The sequence below is a fragment of the Choristoneura fumiferana genome, chromosome 13 (genome assembly GCF_025370935.1).
Source record: "Choristoneura fumiferana chromosome 13, NRCan_CFum_1, whole genome shotgun sequence".
Taxonomy (NCBI): domain Eukaryota; kingdom Metazoa; phylum Arthropoda; class Insecta; order Lepidoptera; family Tortricidae; genus Choristoneura; species Choristoneura fumiferana.
Window position 1 is genome coordinate 4233814 of NC_133484.1, and position 23622 is coordinate 4257435.

Consider the following 23622-nt stretch of genomic DNA (forward strand, 5'->3'; position numbering starts at 1 on the left):
CATAATATAACACCTAGCTAGGCACCAATTCTAATGAAGAATTTGAGTATCGCATTTTTTTATGATTTACAAATTTCATGAGTATATGCTTACCGGACTCTAGTAAGAACACAATAAGATTTGAATTGCATCCAGCGCGAGTTTTAATAGTTGTAAATTTATTAATTCAAATTGACTGATTAAAATAAATGTTCATTGTCCACGCGGTTAGTAAAATACTAAGAATGTGAGGTGCTAAAATTCGACCAAAGGATCTATTATAATAACAAAGGCAAAACTCTGACAGTGAATCGATTACGAGTAACGAAGGTCAGAGGGTTTGCGAGTGTGCGTGTATATGCAAGTATGCAGGCGAGCTCGGTGCGGCGTCGCTGCTGCACGCCTGCACCGCGGGTTGCAACACCCTCCCCCCTTCACTCTCGGCTTCTCGCTCGCCGCCGTCTTGCCGTTGCCTGTCTCACCTCGCGGCCGGCAGCCTTGCGCGACGCGCCGCGCTCTTTCACATTCAAAATTATTCGCAACCATTGCAAAAACTCTCTGTGCAATAAAAATATCTCACCACTCGCTGCGGCCGCAATTAGACTTAAACAGAGGGATACTTTTAAAACTTTACAAACTATTAAATTAAGTGCCTTTAAAAGTTTGAATGCACTCCTCGTTGCATATCCCGCTCGCGTCGTTATGAGAACCCCGTACTGGTGGTCACGTTGACGTCGCGCGGTGCCGCCATCCGCCATATCTGTCTCGGTCACCAACTAGCAAAATTAATAGGTAATTATTCTCGCGTACAGTGCTTCCGACTCATAATATTCGTAAAGTGTATGTGATTTAGTGATTTAAATATTTTGGCATAATCTACGCTGATTCTAACTGGACTCTATTTGGAAATTGTGGCGCGCGCCGGCCGGTTCTTATCGGGTGCAATGCAGTTGCACTCTCAACTTATTGCAGTTTTGTATTCGGCAAAGTTTCATGCGCGGAAAGTTTTTAGTGTTCATTTAATGCTTCAGAAGGAGTTCTAAAAGTGTTTCAAGGGATCATTACACCAAGAGTGATGTGTATCAAATTATAAAGAACTGTCATAGTACTCTGATGTGTTATTTCGGTCATTGACCGCCGGATTTCGCATCTCCGTTATTGTTTAGGAACGTTGTTAGATTTTTTGACATAATACCGATTTTTGTTTCTAGGCAAAATAAAAACGTGTCACATCACTAAAAGAATGCATTGACCCGCGCATTCGGTTTTTGAAATTTACCTTCACCCGGATGGAATGAGGAGTGCACAATCCCATTGTTTCACAGTTTCATATGTTTGAACATCATTTGTTTTTTTGTTTTTCGGACGATTAGAGAATTGTCAATTTCTTCCAAAATTACAAAAATTACAAAATAAGGTAAATATAATTCTTTTCACCGAGATACAATAAAAAATGTAATAAATAGATATCATATCCATGCTTCCAATTAGTCAGCAATGCTCACACGCGTGGCTTTCTTGAAATTTTGTCGAATGACATCATCTGTAGGCGAGCCATAGAAAATAATTTCCAAGTGTTCCAAGTAACTTAATCAAAAGTTATATTTGAAATATTCAATTTGAAGTTTCCATAAATTGCAGAAGCTTAGTGTGTTGTGTGTACAAAGTTTAATGAATGTTCAGAATGGCGGAGGGTAATGGAGAAATATCCATCGAAGAAGTGCCCGGAAAGGACTCCGACATTGGCCGAACACCAGATTACCGCAAACTTATTGACTATGGCTTGGATCCTAAGGTGAGTGGTAATATTTACCTGTAGAAGCATGTGCATAATAGTTTAGTACGTACTTGAGAAGTTCATAATCAATGTATCTATGTGTGTCCGCTTTTAATCTAAAATTTAAAAGAACTTCATATCTAATACAAAGTTATTGACCTGCATATGATTAATTATTCTTGTTACTACACTGTGTACTTTATCCTTAAGTTCTTTAAAATAAAAAATAAATTATGAAAGTGGTATAATGGCTTGCATTTGGTTCATCGGGTTGACTGAAGTTTTAAAGCTAGCATCGGTCAACATGCAGTAAGGAAGCATTGAGAGTGGGTTTAATAAGAACAAAGCTTGCTTTATGTAGTTTTACACATAATTGGGGCCAAGTGCTCTTGACCTTGGCATTATCATTTTTTATCATTGCAAGTCCTATAAGACTTCAGTTTTACTTTATTGGTTTCAATAAATTTAAATTCTTATAAGATTCTAATAAGATTTTTTAAATTTTTGATTAAACTTCAAAAAGCTTGCCAAAGTATCATTTTATTATGCTACTATGGGGTGAGGGGAGGCCTGTGCCCAGCAGTGGGATGTATATAGGCTAGGATGATGATGATGACTATGGGTATACAGTGTGGTACTTTTCATTGATGGGGACTGCCTTTTATGATGATTAAAGTGTAAAGATTACTTACTATTGTTACTTTGAGAGTGGGTTCCACTAAAATTAACTTTAAAGTGGCTCCACTCTAATCTTTCAAGGGTAGTCCTAGGATTCTGAAACATTTATGTACCTAGACCAATCCTTCTATTGGAATTGGCCAAGTGTGACACCGAAATGGTGACCAGATCACCTTTATTTTGTCAACTTCTTACTTTCACAGCAATTTGTGTTGCCATGGTATCTATTTAAACTGGCAACATTGCCTGTTTATTTTCCAAGCACTATCTCCCAGAGGCATAAACTTTCTCTCTGATAATGGGGTGAATACTTTGACCTCTGCCATACCTATCTGTTTACCTGCACATTGCCTCATTGTTTTTATAACTGTTACTAAGTACAACTGGAATCTAGATGCTTACTGAAATGTTCCATATATGGCACATAGAAGCATTAGACCCTTACTTAATTAAGTATTGAAGTGAATAAGAATATTTGTGAGTATTAGGAGTATTATTCAAATAAAAAGGTTTTAGGAAGTTACAGTTGAGGAGTTTGTCATAAAAGCCCAGGTTGTTAGCATCCAGTGCCTTATGTATGTGCACAAGTTCTCCTTGTCAAATCTTGTCTGTGTCAGGCCAAGTTGACCTTCAAGCAGCATGTTTAATGCCCCCTTTTATTGTAGAATGTTGTAAATTTCCAGTTCACTTGTTTCATATATTTCCATATACTTTGAAAGATGAGTTTGAAGTTATATACTTTTAGGTTTATTAGGGAAGTCAATTTATTGGATTTAGTAAGGCTTTAGTGTGAATGTTTCTGTGAATTGCTTGTTCGAAGTTAGACCTAGTTTTTTGGAGAGCAGAATAAGGTTTTATAAATACAAAATATTTGATTTCTTTGCTAAAATGGTCTACCTAAGGGTCAATCTTTATTTGAAATATACTTACAATAATAAAAAGGTGTAGGTTCTGAATTTGTTTACCAGAATTTATAATTAGAGTAGGATAGGTATATTTATGTGTCTTTTCAAAAGCACACCTACTTTATATTTATAAAATGTAGATTATAAACATACATACTATAACATTGTAAATAAATTATTTAGAAAATACTCAGAAATTAAAACCTCATTTTGATATATTTGATGTAAATAATAACATACTTAAATATAACTGCAAAATATAATACAATACCTATAAAATATGGTCCAGAAATAGTAAACAATAATATTTTTTAAACTCTTCCTACTACTTAACTAGGTAAATTTTTACATATGATTTATACCTAGGTACATAGCTCTGCGCTTTCTGCCTTGAGTCAACTCTAAGTACCTAACCTAGCCCCCCACGGGCTGCAACGCAATGCGACGTGCAACAGTTTTCTTTCTAATATTTATCGATTGTTTAATAAATTTGGTATTTAAACGCATTTTCAACTACATTCACGATATAAAAATAAAATAAAAAAATAAAAAGACATTAAATTTAAGTAGTATTTAATTTGTATTGGTGAATTAACTTAGGATCTCAGATTATTTAATGGTACTTCATCTGATCTTATTAAATAATTGCTATTTGGAAAAAACATCTTTACTTATATATTTTTTACCCTAGCCTAATGGTTTTAACATAGCTGTTACAAGTAGGTAGGTACCTAGGTAATTTACGTAGGTATTGATGGGTTAATAAGGTACCTAGGTACTAACAATTTATAAATAATATTATATTATGACTGTCCTCCTTGATTGTAGGTTCTTTGACCACATATCAGTCAATATAACTACATAAACAGTAAATCGAGCTGCATTACTTGTGTAGCAATGACGATTTTTCTGTAGTAACTTGTTCAAAGGCGTTGCCTTCGGCGAGTTGAAATGATACTTAGCATTGTCGGTCTTAGATTACATGTGTGTATCTACAGTCGAGTAATTGATTTTCGACGCATCATGTTGATATATCAAGGTAAAACTTATTTCTAAAAAACTACAGGGTTCTATTCTTTCCAACAAACACCACAGACAAATCATAATTGTAAACTATTCGATCTGGTACAATTGAAATTCTGGGATTTTATAAAATACTCTAAACCCAGCGGTTGTTATTTCGAGATTTTATCCCTATCCCGTGGGAATATTGGGATAAAAAGTAGCCTATGTGTTATTCCAGATGTCCAGCTATCTACATATCGAATTTCATCCAAATCCGTCTAGCAGTTTAAGCGTGAAGGAGAAACAAACATACACACACACACACACGCACGCACGCACGCACACACAAATTTTTGCATTTATAAATATTAGTAAGTGTTCATCAACCAAATTTTGGAGACAGTGCTGTATACATATACGTCGCTTTTAAGTCACTAGTTAAATAGTTTGTACTATTTTCGTTAAAAACAATACCTCTCCTTGCAGTCGGGTAAAAAACAAAAACTGATCATGATCAAGGTATGTAAAATGTTATGTAGCCATGATATAACACTTTTGTAGTTCATGTGCCACATATGGAACACTATACGCCCTTATACGTCCGATTTACGTTCACAAACATGCTGAAATGGCTTTATTTTACACAGATAGGAATGAGTGTTATATATTTATCAGTTTGTGGGTAGTGTTAGGTACTGGATAAGGAGAATATTTCCAAGAATTTGTAAAACTGAAGCCATACTTAAAGGTGCCTTTTCCGTTCCAGGTAGCTGCTAAGCTCGACGACATTTATAAGACTGGAAAGCTAGCGCACGTGGAACTGGACGAACGTGCGTTAGACGCCTTAAAAGAATTTCCATCCGACGGTGCTTTAAGTGTTCTTGGACAATTTTTAGATTCAAATCTCGAGCATGTATCTAATAAAAGTGCTTATTTATGTGGAGTCATGAAGACCTATAGGTGAGTTGCAATGTAGTATAAATCGTTTTACTTTACCGAACCCAAAAATCTTTTCTAAGTAGGTACATTTTAAAATTAATTGAAATATACTAAGTGCGTCCCTTGCTCATGGACCTTTGGTGCATATAGAACCGTTCGTTCTTTTTTGACCTGGCAACCCGCGCTGAGCGTTGGACGATTGCCAAGTAGCTGGACCTATCTAGGTCACAATCTAAAAAAATTGATTTGACACAATATAGCCGTTTTAAATTGCAAACATTCGCACGCGGGACAACTAGCGCCCTCTCGTTTGCATTGGTGGAGTTACAGTAGCGTCACTTAGGACCGGTAAATGGCTAGATCTTAAATCTAGATAGCCAAGAAAAGAAGCAACTTTTAGTCTTATCATCTTATTTCTTTCAAAATAACATCGTTGAAAAGTCTGAACAGATTGTTATCAGACTTCTTCGACAAGGTTTATAATCATTGAAAGAGTTTGTTGTAGCAATGACAAACATACTAGGTATAGAAAGATGCTAACGAGACTTCACTTCTTACATTACCCTTTTTTGTAGAGGGTTGAAAATATAACTATGAAGTTGACTACCTTTAGGTTCAAGGAATTAGCGTCCAATGCGCTCAGGCGCGGCTAAGTCGCACTCGGCCTCCCGGTTCGCTGTAACAAGATCATTTTGACGTTCTATTTGCCCTCGTGTCGGTGTGTTTGCATCGTTGCGAGATTAGATTACGCCTGGTCATTAGCCCCAGTTGCATGATGCAGAACTCGTTTGCAAGCTTTAATATTAGCAAAGCAACCTCCCGATGCAAATAAATGCACATAAGTGCCTCTTCATCTAAAACATGCGCTGAAAATACTTTTTTACCCCCACAATTCATTGTACAGCGGCCACTCGACCAATGAGATTATAATTGCATGCGTTTAAAAGCGCGCAGCTTAAAAATAAAATTCGCACACGAATATTTTACGATATGGGAGCCTCGCGCTTCAATGCTATTGTGTTTTGCGTAAGTCACATTTCAACGTGATTTATTGCGCGATTCGGAATGGCCGCGCGACTTTTGTACGCGTCGGGTTCTATATGTCGAAACGAGACGGGAATAATAAAGTACTGTAAATTGGCGCGTTGTCGGTCCGAATTGCAGTAGTAATGTTTTGTTATTGGGTTTCAGACAGAAAAGCAGAGCGGGCGTGCAGGGCGCGCCCGCGCTCGCAGCCACTGTCCCGGTCAAGGGTCCCGACGAGGAAAAAATCAAACATATCCTAGCGAGAACTGGGTACACGTTAGACGTTACCACAGGTCAGTTCAACAACCTCTAAAGGACAAAGCATTTTTTACTTTAGCGCCATCTAGCGTGAGAACGACGCACTTGTTATTTTTTATCGAAACGAGCGTTGTAATAACAATATAGTAAGGCTTTAAAATAATAACAGTTAATGCATTACTTAACATAACAGCAAATTTCAAAACTTAATTAAAAATTAATATTTTTCTCTCGAGATATTCCTACAAGATTCTAATTAGAAACGTGTAAAATAAATCTATTAGCCACATTATTAATGTATATGATTTCTTATAAGAATCTTATTTTAATTATTTTACAGAAACCAGCCTTACTTGATTATCTTGAACTTAATATGAGCAATACACATATTACGCATTTATTTATTACACCTAAAGTAAAATAATAAAACTATTGCTTTAAACTTTGGTCATTCGATTTGCAAAAACGGCTTTTGTATTATCGCAAAAAGGCGCTGTGTGGAAAATCCCATAGATTTCCACGCATTTCCCCCTCGATTCCTTCACCCCACGCAGTCTGATTCTCGACTTGAGCAGCCCTTGTAGGCTAGACGTCTCGGCGTTACTAGGCAACGTACTTATAGCGTGATAGAAAGTCTAGCTATAAAACAGGCGGTCGCGGTGCTAGAATCCTTCGTGAACCGTTGTTGAATGTTATTGCCGTATTGCTATAAATAGTTTAATGTGTAACATTTTTGTGATGCTTATTTGGCAGAAATAGTTTTGGTCCTTTCTTTGATAAGATAATATTAAACCATTTAGTAATATTGTAAATCTGTTTAAAAAAAATATACCTCGTTGAGTTTCTTGCCGGATTCTTCTCAACAGAGGTTTTTCCGAACCGGTGGTAGATTTTTTTGACATTCATAAGTGCTTGTTATAGCCTGAATTGAATAAAGATATTTTGACTTGACTTTGACTTTGACTGCATTTAGGCGTAAAGAAGGCAAACTTATGGCATTACCACGTCGCTAGGGACCGACGATGGGCTTAAATATCTTTCTCACTTTTGAACTTCAATTAATTTCGGTCAATGGGCTTAGTCGGTCGTTCTAAAGTATAGTGGTGTCAGCGTTGATTATTTAGCGATCTACAATCAAATATTGTCTCCCTATAATAATGGGGAATGTCTGAAAAATTTAGAAAGGCTTGAAACTTTTTATATCAATAGGAATAAATAACCTTTCTAATTTACAGAAAAAAATATCAGATTTTTAAGTAGCATCAATTAATCTTAAAAAATTAAAGTTTTCTTTACCGCCAAATTATGACAGTCCGGTCGGTAACGGGTTGTTCCATAGTCCAGAATAAAAAAAAACATTAAATAGTTATTTGTGCAACAAGAGTTAACTCCAGTAATATTTATCAAAAATAATCAAGTGCATTTTACACTTACAACATTCTGCTGTCTACCTTGCGGCCAACTAGATGCAGTAATACTGCGTTACTCATTATACTCATTAAACCGTGCGCCCACAGAAATCTACTTCTGTGCGTGTTCCATATGTGGAACACTAAATGTATTGAGTTTTTTGTGTGCCATATGTGGTACACAGACTGAAGATGTCAAGGGAGGGACAACTGAAAAGGATCTAACCAGACTTTTATTTTCAAAAACGTTCAATGCTTCCATTTGTTTACTGTCATATTTGGCAATCAAATCTTCCAAATGTTTTTAACCTTTTTCCAGGTCCCGAGAATTTAGATGTGCTACCATAAAGTAAATCATAGTTTTTATTGTTTACCTATGATTCATTTAAAAACGAAAAATATTTTTAACGAAATTAAATGATTTTGTACCATATTATATACCTAGTAAGGTCGAATATTTGTGTACATTTATGTGGTTGTTATATGCACTGTGCCTAAGAAAGGGTTAAATCATAATGGTATGGTGTCAAGACTGACTACATTAATTTTATTTTATTTACAACCGCGTTAAGCTCTCCGTCGTAATTCGTGGATTGAGTATATTTGTGGGACATTTCATAATCATTCCACACAACACAACTCGATCGCCAAAATCCAACACTAAGGGGCTGTTTCACCATCCATTGATTAGTGTTAACTGGCGGTTAGGTGTGATGCCGTCTCTATTTGTTTTGTTCGAATAGACGGAGATGGCATCCCATTTAACCATCGGTTAACGCTAATCAATGGATGGTGAAACAGCCCCTAAGATTCAATGTCAGTTGTACTACTGAGAATATCAAAGGCTAAGGGGCTGTTTCACCATCCATTGATTAGTGTTAACTGACGGTTAAATGTGATGCCGTCTCCGTCTATTCGAACAAAACAAATAGAGACGGCATCGCATTTAACCGTCAGTTAACACTAATCAATGGATGGTAAAACAGTCCCTTAAACTTTAAAAACCTATGTGTCAATAAGCCATCCACACGACGTTTTTTTGCGCTCCTTTGTATCGATACAAACGCAAGTCGAACGCTAAGCAAACGCAAGGAAGCCGGCACGTTTAAACCTTGGGGACCTTCTCCACGACTTCTTTTACGCGCTGACGACGTGCGTTTTTGATGCGCGCGTCCTCTGCGCGTTTTCATCGCGTTTCGCTATATTTTACACGTTTTTCTGTCACAAATGAAACGCATTGTAAGCACGCGTTAAAAAACACTTGATCGACTAATAAGTAAAATAAAATGGTTCCCGTGAAAGCAGTTTTGAGAGTGTGATACTCGTGCAGGTCAGCGGAAGTACGGAGGGCCGCCGCCCGGCTGGGAGGGCGGGACGCCGGGCGCCGGCTGCGAGGTGTTCTGCGGCAAGATCCCCAAGGACATGTATGAGGACGAGCTCATTCCCCTCTTCGAGCGCTGCGGCGCCATCTGGGACCTCCGCCTTATGATGGACCCCATGACGGGCGCCAACCGCGGCTACGCCTTCGTCACTTTCACCAGTCGCGATGCCACGCTGCGCGCCGTCCAGGAGGTAACTCCACCACATGATACGATACACTTACACTGTACAACTTGTGATGCGAGGGTAAAAAGGGTCCAGCTAAGATTAGTTTATAGCCTATCGTGTATGGATGTGTCAGGAACTTGATCACAGACCTTTCTAAGCGGATGACTTCAGTTGACTTAGTTTATAAAGACGCCCTAAATATTTTTAATTTAAATAATTCAAATGCCGTTGAGATGACCGACCGATGATGTATTCGATTGATGATGGTGTACTCTCGTACATTTCACTGTACAAACTTACTTCATCCACTTGTAGGTCCGTGATTTTGTAGATCTTAGTTTTTTTAATCATGATATTGCCAATCCTGGAATCAACTGCACTACACACCAGTGACATTATGTCTGTGCCTCCTGTGAAGACTAATGCAACTCGACTTGAAGCGATATGGTGTTTCTTACACCATTATATTCTGAAAAGTTAGTAGAAACGCCTTCGCTACACCGAAAGATATACTGAGCGGCAAATAATCTGGCCCTCAAATGTATGCAGAAAAAGGTAATTTTGTATGTAGGGTGGGCCAAATTTTGTGCCTTTGACTATATTTTTTTCTAACTGAAAATCGCTCTCCTGAAGGAATGGCACTTTTCCGAGTTGAATCAAACTTCACAGGGGTTACGGACTTCACACTGTCTTGACTGTTGGAACCTTTTTATACTCAAATAACATTTTCTGTTTCTGTCCTACGCGAAATTTTTGGCGAAAAGGATGTCGTTTGATTATGAAGGATGAAAAGGGTTCGATGTAGTATTTTCCAATATTTTGAAATTAATACACTAAATAAAATTAACCATTGATAGCTATTCTTCGTTTGAAATCAAAAGTAATCAATCGTGTCACACTGGCTAGTTTAGTCTCTTGACGCTTTCCATAAATTTAATGTTAAACCCACCCATTAAACCTTTTCCTCAGTTGACAACCTTTTCGACCAAATCATTGCAGATACAGCGGTAAAAGGTTGATGATGCGTTCTATCGAGCAAGCATGGGTTTCAAGGTCTCTGTCCTGATTTAAGCTTGCCAATAAGAGTAACAAAACCTAAGCCATGGATGATCTCCGGCATATAAGGCAGTTCTAGATTGTTGTATTCTGTTAAAATGCGTCTTTTATACCTACGACAGAAACTTTGGAATCTAATTGAATACGCAGTAATGAACGCGCTCGGCAGCAATCATGTTTAGCCATGAGACAGGTCGAAGAATCGCGTGTTGAACGAGTCTTTTCTATATCCAACATATAATATTTTCTTTGCTTTACGTACAGCCAACATCAGATATTTCCGAGCAGCCAAGATGATCAAAAATATCGTAGTATGAACTCTAATGCCTTGAGAATAGAGTGCATGCTCCGATATTTTTGACTACCTTGGCTGCTCCGAAAGAACTGATGGCGACTGTACATACGCGTCTAGTAACTAGGTATGTTTGTAAATAAAATAAAACTTTCTTGCAGATTTATTCTTTGTTTTTTACATATCATTATATCATTGTCTGACCAAAAGTAGACCTTTTTATTGTTGTTTGCTGTGATCTGGTTGCCTCCGAACGTGCTCGTGCAATCGAAGACTGTCGCTACTGGCTATGACGCGTTTCCATTATATCGAATAAAGACCAAAACTAGTCTGACTCGATTACAGAAAATGCTTTTCGGTGTGACTAGAGAGCGGCGAATGAAGCGTTTCTATAAACATTGTAACGTAGTGGTCATTTGGCAAAATTCCGTTTTTAGTTACCCATAATTATATTTTGTTGGTCGATACAGGTAATTAAATAATTGAAAAAAGTACCTAGCTTGATGCACTTTCTACAGCCTTGTTTTGACCGTTGATAGGCTCTGGCCTCACACAGCAGTATTGGCTTTTAATTTTCAAAGATCCTTTTCAGGATATCACAATCTAATTAATGCTAGGCATGGTAAACTAAGTTTAGGCTACCACAGCTCCTTGGGGCAGCCGATATGTGCCGTGGCTCCTGTCGTTATCCAGCACTGTCAAGTTATATGAGCATTGGAACATACTGTATTATATTATTATTAGAAGCAAAGTACTTCAGAAATTTGCACAAATTATTTCCTCACGACAAAAACTCGATTACGTTACCTACCACAACTCAAATGTCATCCGACATAGTGTAATGATAATTATGATTCGCCGCTCTCTATCAGCTTAGCAACAGCGGCCGCTCCGATCTGCCGCCGCAGCTAACCTTGGGCCGCGGCCCGCGACCTAGTTCGCCCGCGGTTGTTGCCACCTGTCTGTAGGCTAAGGCCACTTTTAGTGGCACGCTCAGCGGCTAGCACTAATGTAACCTAAGTACTGAGATTGGTGAATCACACCCGCGATGCCACTAAGCGAGCCACCTCCCGTCGCCCTTAGCCTCATGCAAATGGATGTTATTGAGCACATCTGTCCCAATAGTCTCTGTGTTACTTACAACTATACCCAGTAAATTTCAATTGGTAACACTAAATTGTGACAAAAGTAGTTACTTTTGTAAAAGATTTCGCTCCGTAATTGGTGCAATGTAAATTTGAAGCAAAATTTGTTCTAATTTGACGTCTACTTTCCAGGTGACTCGCCGAATGTTTAAGTATAATCCCTAGAAAGATGTTCACTGCACTTAGCTGCCACGGTTTGGCAGCTCCTTATTTCCTGTATATCCGCCTCCTCGGCTCCGAACAGCGACCTCTACTACTGTGGACAGCGTTCTATTGTTGGCCTAAATCGGCTGTTACGAGTAATGAACAGTAATTAGCTTGTCGAACAAGGTCGCTGGACGGGTCCGGAGGAGCTGCCAACCAGGCGACTTGCAAGACTACTAGTGCATCCAATCCACCAGTATTTTTGCAAGTCTCGATCATTTGCCTGTCGATTATATTCACAGACATTTGAGAGTTTTAGATTTAAGCTTCTTCTTTCATTTACAAAGCATGACATTAATATCCCACCGCCGGCGGCCATTCGCTTTTCTGACACTATTTATTTATAGAAATTTATTTGAAATTTAATTTTCCTTTAATCTCGATAGTAAGTAGTGGCTTAGAATGTCTGACGCGCCTGGCCGCCGCCATAATAAATAATCACCGAACTGTGTAAATGTGCAAACATAACACCTGTAACTGATCAAGCCTCGCTTTTCCCGATATATCATCCCGTTCTTTACTGTGCACCTCGTTCAATTTTAAGTTGCTTTAATATTTTTTTTCGTTACTACCATCACACTTGTATTCGCTTTTTTTTATTTTCACTTAAACGGTCCACTTCACAGGGTTAACTTTAAATTGGCTTCCAAACGTTCTCCGGCTGAGAATTGAATAGATGTCAGGCTCTCCTCTTTGCTCAGTACAACACTTTCGGCTTATCATCGTCAGTTAACTCATCACGATTGGCTCTAACCGTCACCGCACGCGCGCTTGCGCGTCATCATCATCCTGCGAGGCGACCGACCGACGACCGACGACTCGGCCCGGCCTAATCCAAATTGTACCGTTTTTCAAAATTTTTCCCTTGTATTTTTCCCACAGCTCGATAATCACGAAATAAAACCAGGGAAGACTCTGAGAATTAAGGTTAGCGTACCGAATCTGCGACTTTTCGTCGGCAACATTCCCAAGTCTAAAGGCAAAGAGGAGATACTGGAAGAGTTTGGTAAATTAACAGGTAAAGTGTCACTCGAATGATATTGAGTTATAGAGTTGGGTTGTTGCGCGGGCTTGGTGTGGACCGCTGGGTGCGCTTGTCCGCTTGTCCCGCACTCCCCTCCCATCTCCAGTCATTGCCCGGACACCTCCGGCCATTGGCTATTCTCCTCGAATTGTTCTTGCAGCTGAATGATTATGAAATTCGAAAGGGGAAAAAGATTGGCGTTACGGTTTCCTTTAACAATCACCGGTTATTCGTGGGGAATATCCCTAAGAATCGAGATCGGGACGATTTGTTTGAGGAGTTTACTAGGCACGCACGTAAGTCCTTGTCGAATTCATAATATGTGGTATTCAGTGGTGGTGCGGAGCGGGCGGCGCGCCGTCCGCTCTGCGGTTGCTCTCAGCTGGCCGCGCGCCTGCCCACAGCCTTGCTGTCTTGTCTATGCTATACTCTCCTCTTCAACCTCACTCTTGGCACGGCCATTATTTTATAAGCGACTATCATGGTAGACTTGAGGGCATTGCCAACATTGGCTTATTGGACGAACGGAACCTACGCAATGCCCGGCGTTTATCATCGCTCTCTGTCCATCCTACGTTCGACTTACCAACTTTCTCGCCCGCACGTTTTGATTTGAAAACAAACTGCCCGGTATTACTTTGTGGTCAGGCCGCGCTCATTGCTCATTTGCAAGCTAACGTATGTATTGTATGTGCCAACTGAGGGCAACCACCGTGTGACGGTTGTAGCGAAAGGAGTGTTACCCCGACGATTGGCTTCCGCAACGAGAATGCTCATTAGTAATGACTGGAGAAACTTGCTGTTGTTCTCTAGAATAGTTCTCTTCAGTATATGTTGTCCTGAAATATAATTTCATTTGCTTAATATTCGTAGTGTTAAAGGAATGCTCCTAAAGCAGAAGGGTCGTGGGAAGCTTTTCGCGTTGCGAGCGCGTGCACGTATATACTGACTCCTTATGTTGCAGCGGGGCTCGTCGAGGTTATTATATATAGTTCGCCCGATGATAAGAAGAAAAATAGAGGATTTTGTTTTTTGGAATACGAGTCTCACAAAGCAGCGTCCCTAGCTAAACGCAGGCTGGGCACCGGTAGAATAAAGGTGCGTATCGACATCTACCAGTGACATCGCAGCGAGAGTTATGGCTTAACCCTGTGCCACGCACGACTACATTTTTGCATAGAGTATACTATTGCTCTTGCTTTGTTTTGCGGAGACAGTTGCCCTGTGATGTATTTTGGCGTAGACATGCTTGGTGTTAACTGTTATTTCTGTCTTAAATCTTGCTGTGAAACCTTATTTTTGTTTTAATCGTTTACATGATTTGATACATAATATTAATAGGGCGAATGTTGTCAGGTATGGGGCTGTGATATAATAGTGGATTGGGCCGACCCCCAAGAGGAGCCTGACGAGCACACTATGAGTAAAGTAAGTATCTCACTCTTTAGGTTTAGACTGTTAGGTAAGAAAATAAAAAAAAAAACTTGCATGCGACTGACTAGTCGGTCATTGGATTGTCTGAAGTTTTAAGAATTGTTGCATCTTTTCACCCATAACGTTGCCATTTCAAGTTCAAACTCGGTCCCACAAGCGTTTTCGAGCATGCTAACTATGCGTTCCTCTCGGCCGTTTCCTAGCATGTCTGTCGAAGCTATTCGATATTAACTTTCGTTGTTTGTTTGTCAGGTGAAAGTGCTGTATGTACGGAACCTAACGCAGGAAATAACTGAAGAGGCGCTGAAGGAACAGTTTGAGCGATTCGGAGCCGTCGAACGCGTGAAGAAGATCAAGGATTACGCCTTTGTGCATTTCGAGGAGCGCGACTGCGCAGTCAAGGTAAGTCGTAACTAAACTAATGTGCCTATTGTTACTTCAAACAATTCCGACCTTGGCTTTGATTTTTTCTGGCATTTCTACATGTTCTGTCAGTAGATCGTTGCACTGTTAATTTAGCACTAGGTATCAATATTTTAACTTGATGGTAACTAAATTACAATATGCTGTCTAAAACTCCTGCTAAAACGTCCATTTTGATGAGTTTGTATAGATAGGTCGCAACTCATACCTAGTTATTCTTATAAATAATGTTTTACATGTTTTGGGTTTGGAAAATAATACATACATACTTAGTTTGGTGCAATTAGAAATTTATATACAGCTCAGGCTCAAAAATAGCTGAACACTTAAACTGAACTACTCTCATACTTTGTCGCAGTAAACAACGGTACTGAGCTAATTTGTAGGTACTTTTTAGAAATAAGTGACAGTGACAGGATACAAAGGGGTTCAGCTAATTTTGAGCTCTACCTACTTGTAGTCATGGAAACCTTTAACCAGTGGGTTCGATTTGCCTATAGGCGATGCAGGATCTGGACGGCAAGGAGTTGGGCGGCGCGCGACTGGAGGTGTCGCTGGCCAAGCCGCCGTCCGACAAGAAGAAGAAGGAGGAAATACTGCGCGCGCGCGAGCGGCGCATGATGCAGATGATACACGGCCGCGGCGGGTGAGTCCACTAAACTAGACCACTATTATTAATAGGATTTATGTTACCACACCCTCAATCTTTGTTCAGTAGGTTAGCAAGAACAAGAGGGAGAGACTCTGTGAGATTAATTATTCACGTTCTAATTTATACTGTGTATCAGTAGGACTGTCTATTGACTATAATTCGTTTTTTTTAGCACTACAAAAAGGGTAAACAATCTTGACAAGTCTTTTATTGCAAAAAGTTTTTAAAAAACCGTGACTATTACTTATGATACCAAAAGCATGTAAATTATTCACATGGTTTTGCTAATTGTTACACATTTGCTGTGACTTAGGTACTGCACTTATTTAAGCGGTTATGATATTGTTCTCGTTTCTAACGATGCACATTGCACAATTGTACCAAGAAGATAGCATTGTGGTTACTTTAATATCTAAATATCTTAATATCTTTTCGGATAGGTCATTCCTTCTTGTAAGAACCCGTTTGCAAACTTCGTCTCTCTTGTCAATAGAACGATTTATATGAAGTTGAAAAACATCTGGCCAGCTCGCCTGCACTATTTATAATATAATGTCTTACATAATGCATGTGTTAGCATTTCAAACCACCAATTGCCGAATTCTTTTTTGACACGTCATTGTGTTCAAATATAGACAGACCTATGAGCGTTCCAAAGTCAGTATTGTCTCAGCCCATTTCTTCTACGTCAAATCCCAGATACCAAAATAAGAGACGTGGTTCGTCAAAAAGCTCCCGACTCCCCCACTTGATAAATCACCACGCTGATAAAGATGACAGCACTGTTGGGCGATTGGAGGAAGGGCCAAAGGGCGGTAACTTTGCTTTGGTATTGTGACACAATCTTGTGGCCCCGCCTCCGTGCCCTTTATGCGTGGGAGTCGGCCCTTCGACCGTTTTCGACGCGTCCCCTTACTCGTGCAGCGACGGAGAACGTTTTTTTCGCTATTCGGGGCGCCCTTTTTGTCCCAAGGGACCTCATCCCCACAGTTAGGAGCTTATGTATCTGTTTAGTTTAATGTTAGTTGGGTTTTTCTTATTTAATCACTTGAGAAGTTGAAATTATCGCGTTGGGTTTAATTTTATAGAAAGAAACGCACCAATCAGTGACGATTGTGCTTTTTTTTTCTGAGGGTGATTACGGCTTTTTTTTTACATGTCTGACTCTACCAGCACCTCGGAAAGTGAGCCGTTCAGGTGTGTACATAAATCAATGTCGTTTTTAGGTGTTTTACAAAACATGTAGGGTTGCAAATAGATATCTACCGACTGTTTTTTTTTCGAATTGGAGTGTGTAAAAGCACCGATTACCTATGCAGAATATGTTGATGCGGTGTATTGCGTGAATACCAAAGTACCCAGTGGTTGTATTTTTCCCGTACGTCAATCGACTAGAGTAGCTCGTACTAATAAACTGATTTACACTGACCAAGGTGCCTAGCTGAGGCACCACCTCCGTAAGCTGGCAATTGAATGACAGTTTGCGGAGTTCCTAGATAGAATCTAAGAATAATTTAAATTATCGATGACGGTGTCTCTGAAACTGGAATTCTGAGTAAACTGGCTCTGGTGATGCTGGGACGGTGACTTGCCGTGTCGCTTAATTCTGCTGCAGCTGTGTTCGTAATGTACCATCAGCCAAATATGTGATTTACCATCTTAAAGTTGATAATCGTTTGCATGTCACAAAACAATAATGCCAATAGACATGCCTGTCAACTTGAAAGTTGATAGACCACTTATTTGGCTGATGATACACTAATTCCAAATTTTATTTGTGACACCCTTCTTGCGAAATACCTATACAGGCTGATCGCTCAACTTCAAAGGCGTCGGCTTACTGTAGGGAAAACTTGTTATACTGTGGCCAATGTATGCAATACAGCTAGTAACTATGTATCGCATGTAAACGTCAGATTTGATTGGTGCAGCTGCTCCCCGGTGCACGGCGCGATGCGCGGCCGCACGCCGCAGCCGCAGCCGCGACCGCCCTGCGCCCGCGGCGACTACGGTCAGTAAACGCACACACACACACACACACACACACACGCGCCGTCAGCACACTACACTATACACTGTATACACGGGATACACTGGAATTAGTAATCAATCATCACAAAACAGTTATCTTAATTTTAATCTATTAGGTATTTTGTGTTTAGATTCTGGCGAAGTTTTATTTTATTTGGGAGGGAAATGCAGAAGTATTTTATTTAGCAGGCGTGGTAATATTTTTTGGTTAGAAGTGAGTTTTGATCGCAGAATTGGATCAAGAATTACGACAAAAAAACTTAGCGCCTGAATAATATGTGCGAGCAATATTGCTTGTCACAGTATACGGGGTTATTATTAGAATATTGTAGGCGCTTTTGTATTAAAAATTAGCGCTATGTTTAAATAGTACATTATCAGTCGTATCATAAGATCATAACGTTACTTTATCCTAGATTAAGTTATTTATTTAAAATTCAATAATTCTCTTTAGCTCTATATTTTTAGGTATAGGGAACAAATAATCCTAAAAAGTAACTGTTTACAGCTAAGATTACACTACACAACGGCTCTTTGCATTGAAAATATTGCGAAGTGTGATTTTTCAACTCATTTAGATTCACCGCAGTTTTTATATGAGAACACGAAGCTTACACATTAGATAACTGTATTATTTAATTCTTTGTAAATGAGTTGAATTTTTTCGGTGTTGGTGCAAGTCCAGGTTTTGATTCTTCAAAATGTCTGCTCTGATTAGATCAATCTATCTTTAATTCCAGCATATTTATATAGAAGGTGCCTTTAGCAGAATATCTTTGAAGAGTACATTTCTGGACATTATTACAGTTTATTGAATTTTACATGACACTGTACAATCTGTTGTGGGAAGTGGATACTATTAAGAACGTTATTTAATTTGTTGGCTCATCGTATTTATTTGTTCAACCGCATTATTTAAAGAAGCAACCTCTTAAATAATTATTTTTACCCATATAAGTTTAGATTATCTAAATAAAATATAATTCAATTAGTTAAGGTATCCACTTGATTTGTACCTATTTAACGCAAATCTTACCGAAGCACCATTTACCACGAAGCAAAAAAAGAATCTAATTGTAACACTATTGCTTCCTACAACCACACCAGTCCACCCACAACACGATTCCGTACAGTTCACATGACTGCCGCTGGTGAAAATATTTTCAAATAAACAGTCCATTGTTTTAACCAAACCCCGTTTAAAGTAAACAAATTAAGAGAAAGACAGTTGACAAACAATTAAAGAGAAAACAAATTCCATTATGCGATTAAGGTTGAACTCGACGGACTCTTTTTGAAGGTTATTTCGCCTGCGGCCACTGAAGGTGTGGTCTACGCGCGCACACTCGCACACCGCTATTGTCCTACTAACACAGACGCAACTCTACGCGGGACTTTCCACTTTCAGTGTTACCAACTCACGGCTCTATTAGTGTGGCTAATAGAAATAAACGCAGGAACACTTGTGTACGGTTGCGTCCGGAAAACATGTCTCATTAACTTAACGCTATTCTATAGGCTAGACATTAATGACAGCTAAGATTAGAAACGAATATAAACGCATGGTTCCGAAAAAATAGGCTGATAGCGAAAAAATACTATAAATGGAAGAAAGTAGCAACCACACTTAATTGTAATAACCAAATTAACCAACTCCAGTGCATGCTTCGAACTTTCGATACGCATAACTGTGCGGATGTCAGAAGTCATTCATTGATGGGTCACAATTTCTAGTTTCCATCGTTTCATCCGCTTGACAAGGTTTTGGTGGTGGTACACCCGCTGACTAGACGTCCGAAGATGCTATTCCAAATTGTCTATTGTTTGTGGGTTGATTGACGAAGGTTTGTGATAGATAGTGTGGCGTGGCGCGCGTCGCACGCGCGGCCACGACGTGTGACGCCCTGTTACTCGCATGTTAATCTTTTCCCGGTATGAGTGTCGCGGAGCCGACAACACGGTAGCTTGTAAGTTAGCGTTAGTTTAGCTAGCCTCTAAAAGGCGTGTGTTGTGTGTTTATAGATTATGATTACGACTATTACGGGTACGGTGATTACCGAGGTGGCTACAATGAGCCATTTTACCGGTACGATGAGTTCTATTTTGATTACGCGGGGCCACCGCAACCGTCCGCCCTACGCCAGCCTCCCAACAGAGCGCAACCGGTGGGTCCCACACACACTCACTAATGTTATCACTCTTATTTACTAGTCACTAGTCGCTGTACTCATTTATATTATACCTTTCGATTTTTGATTTGCCAAATTTTTATCTCATCTACTTATTATTTTTACTTGTTTTTATTTTTTGTTGAAACCCGTCCTTGAATAGAGTTAGTGACTCGGTAAAGACGGTAGTGTGTAGGCCTGACGGTGGTGATCGCATTGCGGCGGCCGGACGCCTGCTCTCTCGACCGAGCGACCGCCGCGGCCGCCTGTGCGCGGAGCCCGGGGCGGCGTGAAAATATTTTCAAATAAACAGTCCATTGTTTTAACCAAACCCCGTTTAAAGTAAACAAATTAAGAGAAAGACGGTTGACAAACAATTAAAGAGAAAACAAATTCCATTATGCGATTAAGGTTGAACTCGACGGACTCTTTTTGAAGGTTATTTCGCCTGCGGCCACTGAAGGTGTGGTCTACGCGCGCACACTCGCACACCGCTATTGTCCTACTAACACAGACGCAACTCTACGCGGGACTTTCCACTTTCAGTGTTACCAACTCACGGCTCTATTAGTGTGGCTAATAGAAATAAACGCAGGAACACTTGTGTACGGTTGCGTCCGGAAAACATGTCTCATTAACTTAACGCTATTCTATAGGCTAGACATTAATGACAGCTAAGATTAGAAACGAATATAAACGCATGGTTCCGAAAAAATAGGCTGATAGCGAAAAAATACTATAAATGGAAGAAAGTAGCAACCACACTTAATTGTGATAACCAAATTAACCAACTCCAGTGCATGCTTCGAACTTTCGATACGCATAACTGTGCGGATGTCAGAAGTCATTCATTGATGGGTCACAATTTCTAGTTTCCATCGTTTCACCCGCTTGACAAGGTTTTGGTGGTGGTACACCCGCTGACTAGACGTCCGAAGATGCTATTCCAAATTGTCTATTGTTTGTGGGTTGATTGACGAAGGTTTGTGATAGATAGTGTGGCGTGGCGCGCGTCGCACGCGCGGCCACGACGTGTGACGCCCTGTTACTCGCATGTTAATCTTTTCCCGGTATGAGTGTCGCGGAGCCGACAACACGGTAGCTTGTAAGTTAGCGTTAGTTTAGCTTAGCCTCTAAAAGGCGTGTGTTGTGTGTTTATAGATTATGATTACGACTATTACGGGTACGGTGATTACCGAGGTGGCTACAATGAGCCATTTTACCGGTACGATGAGTTCTATTTTGATTACGCGGGGCCACCGCAACCGTCCGCCCTACGCCAGCCTCCCAACAGAGCGCAACCGGTGGGTCCCACACACACTCACTAATGTTATCACTCTTATTTACTAGTCACTAGTCGCTGTACTCATTTATATTATACCTTTCGATTTTTGATTTGCCAAATTTTTATCTCATCTACTTATTATTTTTTACTTGTTTTTATTTTTTGTTGAAACCCGTCCTTGAATGGAGTTAGTGACTCGGTAAAGACGGTAGTGTGTAGGCCTGACGGTGGTGATCGCATTGCGGCGGCCGGACGCCTGCTCTCTCGACCGAGCGACCGCCGCGGCCGCCTGTGCGCGGAGCCCGGGGCGGCGTCGCTCGCTCGTCGGAGCAGGCTACCGCAGCCTCGGACTTGTCACTGTTTGCCGGGAAAAGTAGTATACGGGCGCGGGTGGCCGTCAACGATCTCACCACCAGAGGCCCGTTGCACAATAAAGTGCGAGCTTGTACTATTAGTGGTTTTTGCTCTGATGTTTCACTAATGTTAGCTTGTACTTTACTGAGCAACGGTCCTCGGGTCTGCTGCCGCGGCCACCCGACTAACAGCCCCCTCCCGCACCCCGCCGCCTCCCGCGTAGTGATCCGCTTTGATACTAATCCACTAAACGCTTGTTGCTTTACCATCACACTCCTGCTAGAGCGCACACTGTTGCCACTTACAAAAATCGTTGCTCTGGGAAGCTTCTAGCTTTACTCCTCACTTATCGGAAACAATGTGCGCCTGCTTATTTTGGTAAGGACTGTTGTGTGTTCGCTTGGAATGATCGAATAACATTGTAATTATTTCTCGTTGTTGCAACGAGGTAGAGAATATGTTAAGAAGACTTACTGATCCGCTTGGTAAATGCCAGGACGACGAACTCGGGCTCGGCCCCAACTCGCTTTACTACGATCTGACCGGAGGCATTCAGGTACCCCACTCGATACTAGTACCAATAGTGGATGTTACACACTAGAACAAACCATTAGACGTTGATGTAGATATAATTATCAATAAGCAATATGTGTATTCATTGATATCGTAAAAGCATTATTTAGACGCATTTATTTTACAGAATGGTTCAGCTTTCGTAGGTACCTGATTGTTTCTTTCGTTTATGCGCTGCGAGTTGCAAACTAAGCTGTCGTTATTTTAGTGTTAGCTGCCTACTATCACGATATATCATACTATCCCATTAATAAACTAGATAAATAGGTATATTTTCAGAAAGCATTTTAAATGGGCATAAGGGTAACTGATTTTGTATAGGTCCTTCTGTTCATTGATTGCCGTCATCTAAATATACCTGTTTCGTACCTACTCACTCATCTTACTGTCATTGCGATTGTGTACATATTTAGCATGTTAGGTTAATTTGAGAAGCCAATTTTGGATCCAATTTTTATTCCTAGTTTGTTCCAAAATCGGCCGTGCCTTCAATTATTATATATACAGTCGAGGTCATAAATATCGATACAGCCATCGCGTCTTATATATGTACACACCGACTTTATTGTTATTGGCTTACAGGTGTATAAATGTTTTGACGTATTGTTAATGTCGTACTTATACTTATGACTTTGACGGTATCTAGTCATAGCCTTTACTATTTATGACTTGATATAAAAAATGAGTTTGGTCTGCTTGGAGGTTACTTATCACGAAAGAATCTGCAATTCTGCTTGACTATTATTTCCAATCGACCGATACTCTAAGCAATTGATAAACTCCGAAATCATTTCTGTGGCGTTCTATGATTGTAAGGACGCGTACCTAATTATATTATCTCAAATGTACGCCAATGGTATCTGAGTTGTCGCTGGAAGTAATAAACGACCTAAAAATGGTTGGGGCATAGAACATGCCCAAGGAACATGAAAAATTTGAGCATTGATGGCATATGATATCATCTTTTGTTTCTGAGGGCAGATATGCATATGCTCAACTTCCAGCGTCCTTATTATTCTTGTATGGTCCGACAAACTACGTTATAACGAGTTTCTCGGTCTGTAGATATAAATGTTGTCGTATTTATGGGCGTTTCACTGGAAACTTTAAATTTCACTATTGAATCGAGAATTGTCGCATCGTTTGACGGTTGTATGTAGCTGAAAAATTCTGGTCTAGTGAATTATATTAGTTATTGTAATAATGATGCCCTCTCATTCTGAGAGGAGGCCAGGGCCCAGCATTGGGACGTTACTATAAAGCTTGGATGATGAATAACTATCTCTATACCTATAGATACTATACCCATACCGGCACATTGTCGGTGCCACATGTTATATAATGTAATGGACATTAATCCATTTTTAGGGTTCCGGAGCCAAAATGGCAAAAACGGAACCCTTATAGTTTCGCCATATCTGTCTGTCTGTCTGTCCGTCCGTCCGCGGCTTTGCTCA

At 40.0% G+C, this 23622-nt stretch overlaps 1 protein-coding gene across 14 annotated transcripts in view; it reads left to right on the forward strand.

Annotated features, from left to right (window-relative positions):
• The first annotated feature begins 366 nt into the window (after positions 1 to 366).
• Positions 367 to 23622, forward strand: part of Syp (synaptotagmin binding cytoplasmic RNA interacting protein) — a 29041-nt gene continuing 5785 nt past the window's right edge. For 2 of the 14 annotated variants that reach the window (XM_074096039.1, XM_074096050.1), the window contains exons 1-11: positions 1640 to 1774; positions 5111 to 5304; positions 6475 to 6602; positions 9307 to 9548; positions 13104 to 13239; positions 14210 to 14343; positions 14587 to 14673; positions 14932 to 15081; positions 15603 to 15748; positions 16928 to 16951; positions 17671 to 17765. In XM_074096039.1, coding sequence (XP_073952140.1) covers positions 1655 to 1774; positions 5111 to 5304; positions 6475 to 6602; positions 9307 to 9548; positions 13104 to 13239; positions 14210 to 14343; positions 14587 to 14673; positions 14932 to 15081; positions 15603 to 15748; positions 16928 to 16951; positions 17671 to 17765 — 1456 coding nt within the window. In that variant the 5' untranslated portion in view covers positions 1640 to 1654. Of the gene's footprint in view, positions 772 to 1190; positions 1397 to 1639; positions 1775 to 5110; positions 5305 to 6474; positions 6603 to 9306; positions 9549 to 13103; positions 13240 to 13405; positions 13542 to 14209; positions 14344 to 14586; positions 14674 to 14931; positions 15082 to 15602; positions 15749 to 16927; positions 16952 to 17670; positions 17766 to 19807; positions 19990 to 22088; positions 22149 to 23622 lie in introns of those variants that run through there. The other 12 variants (XM_074096042.1, XM_074096043.1, XM_074096054.1 and 9 more) reach the window with 12 other exon arrangements.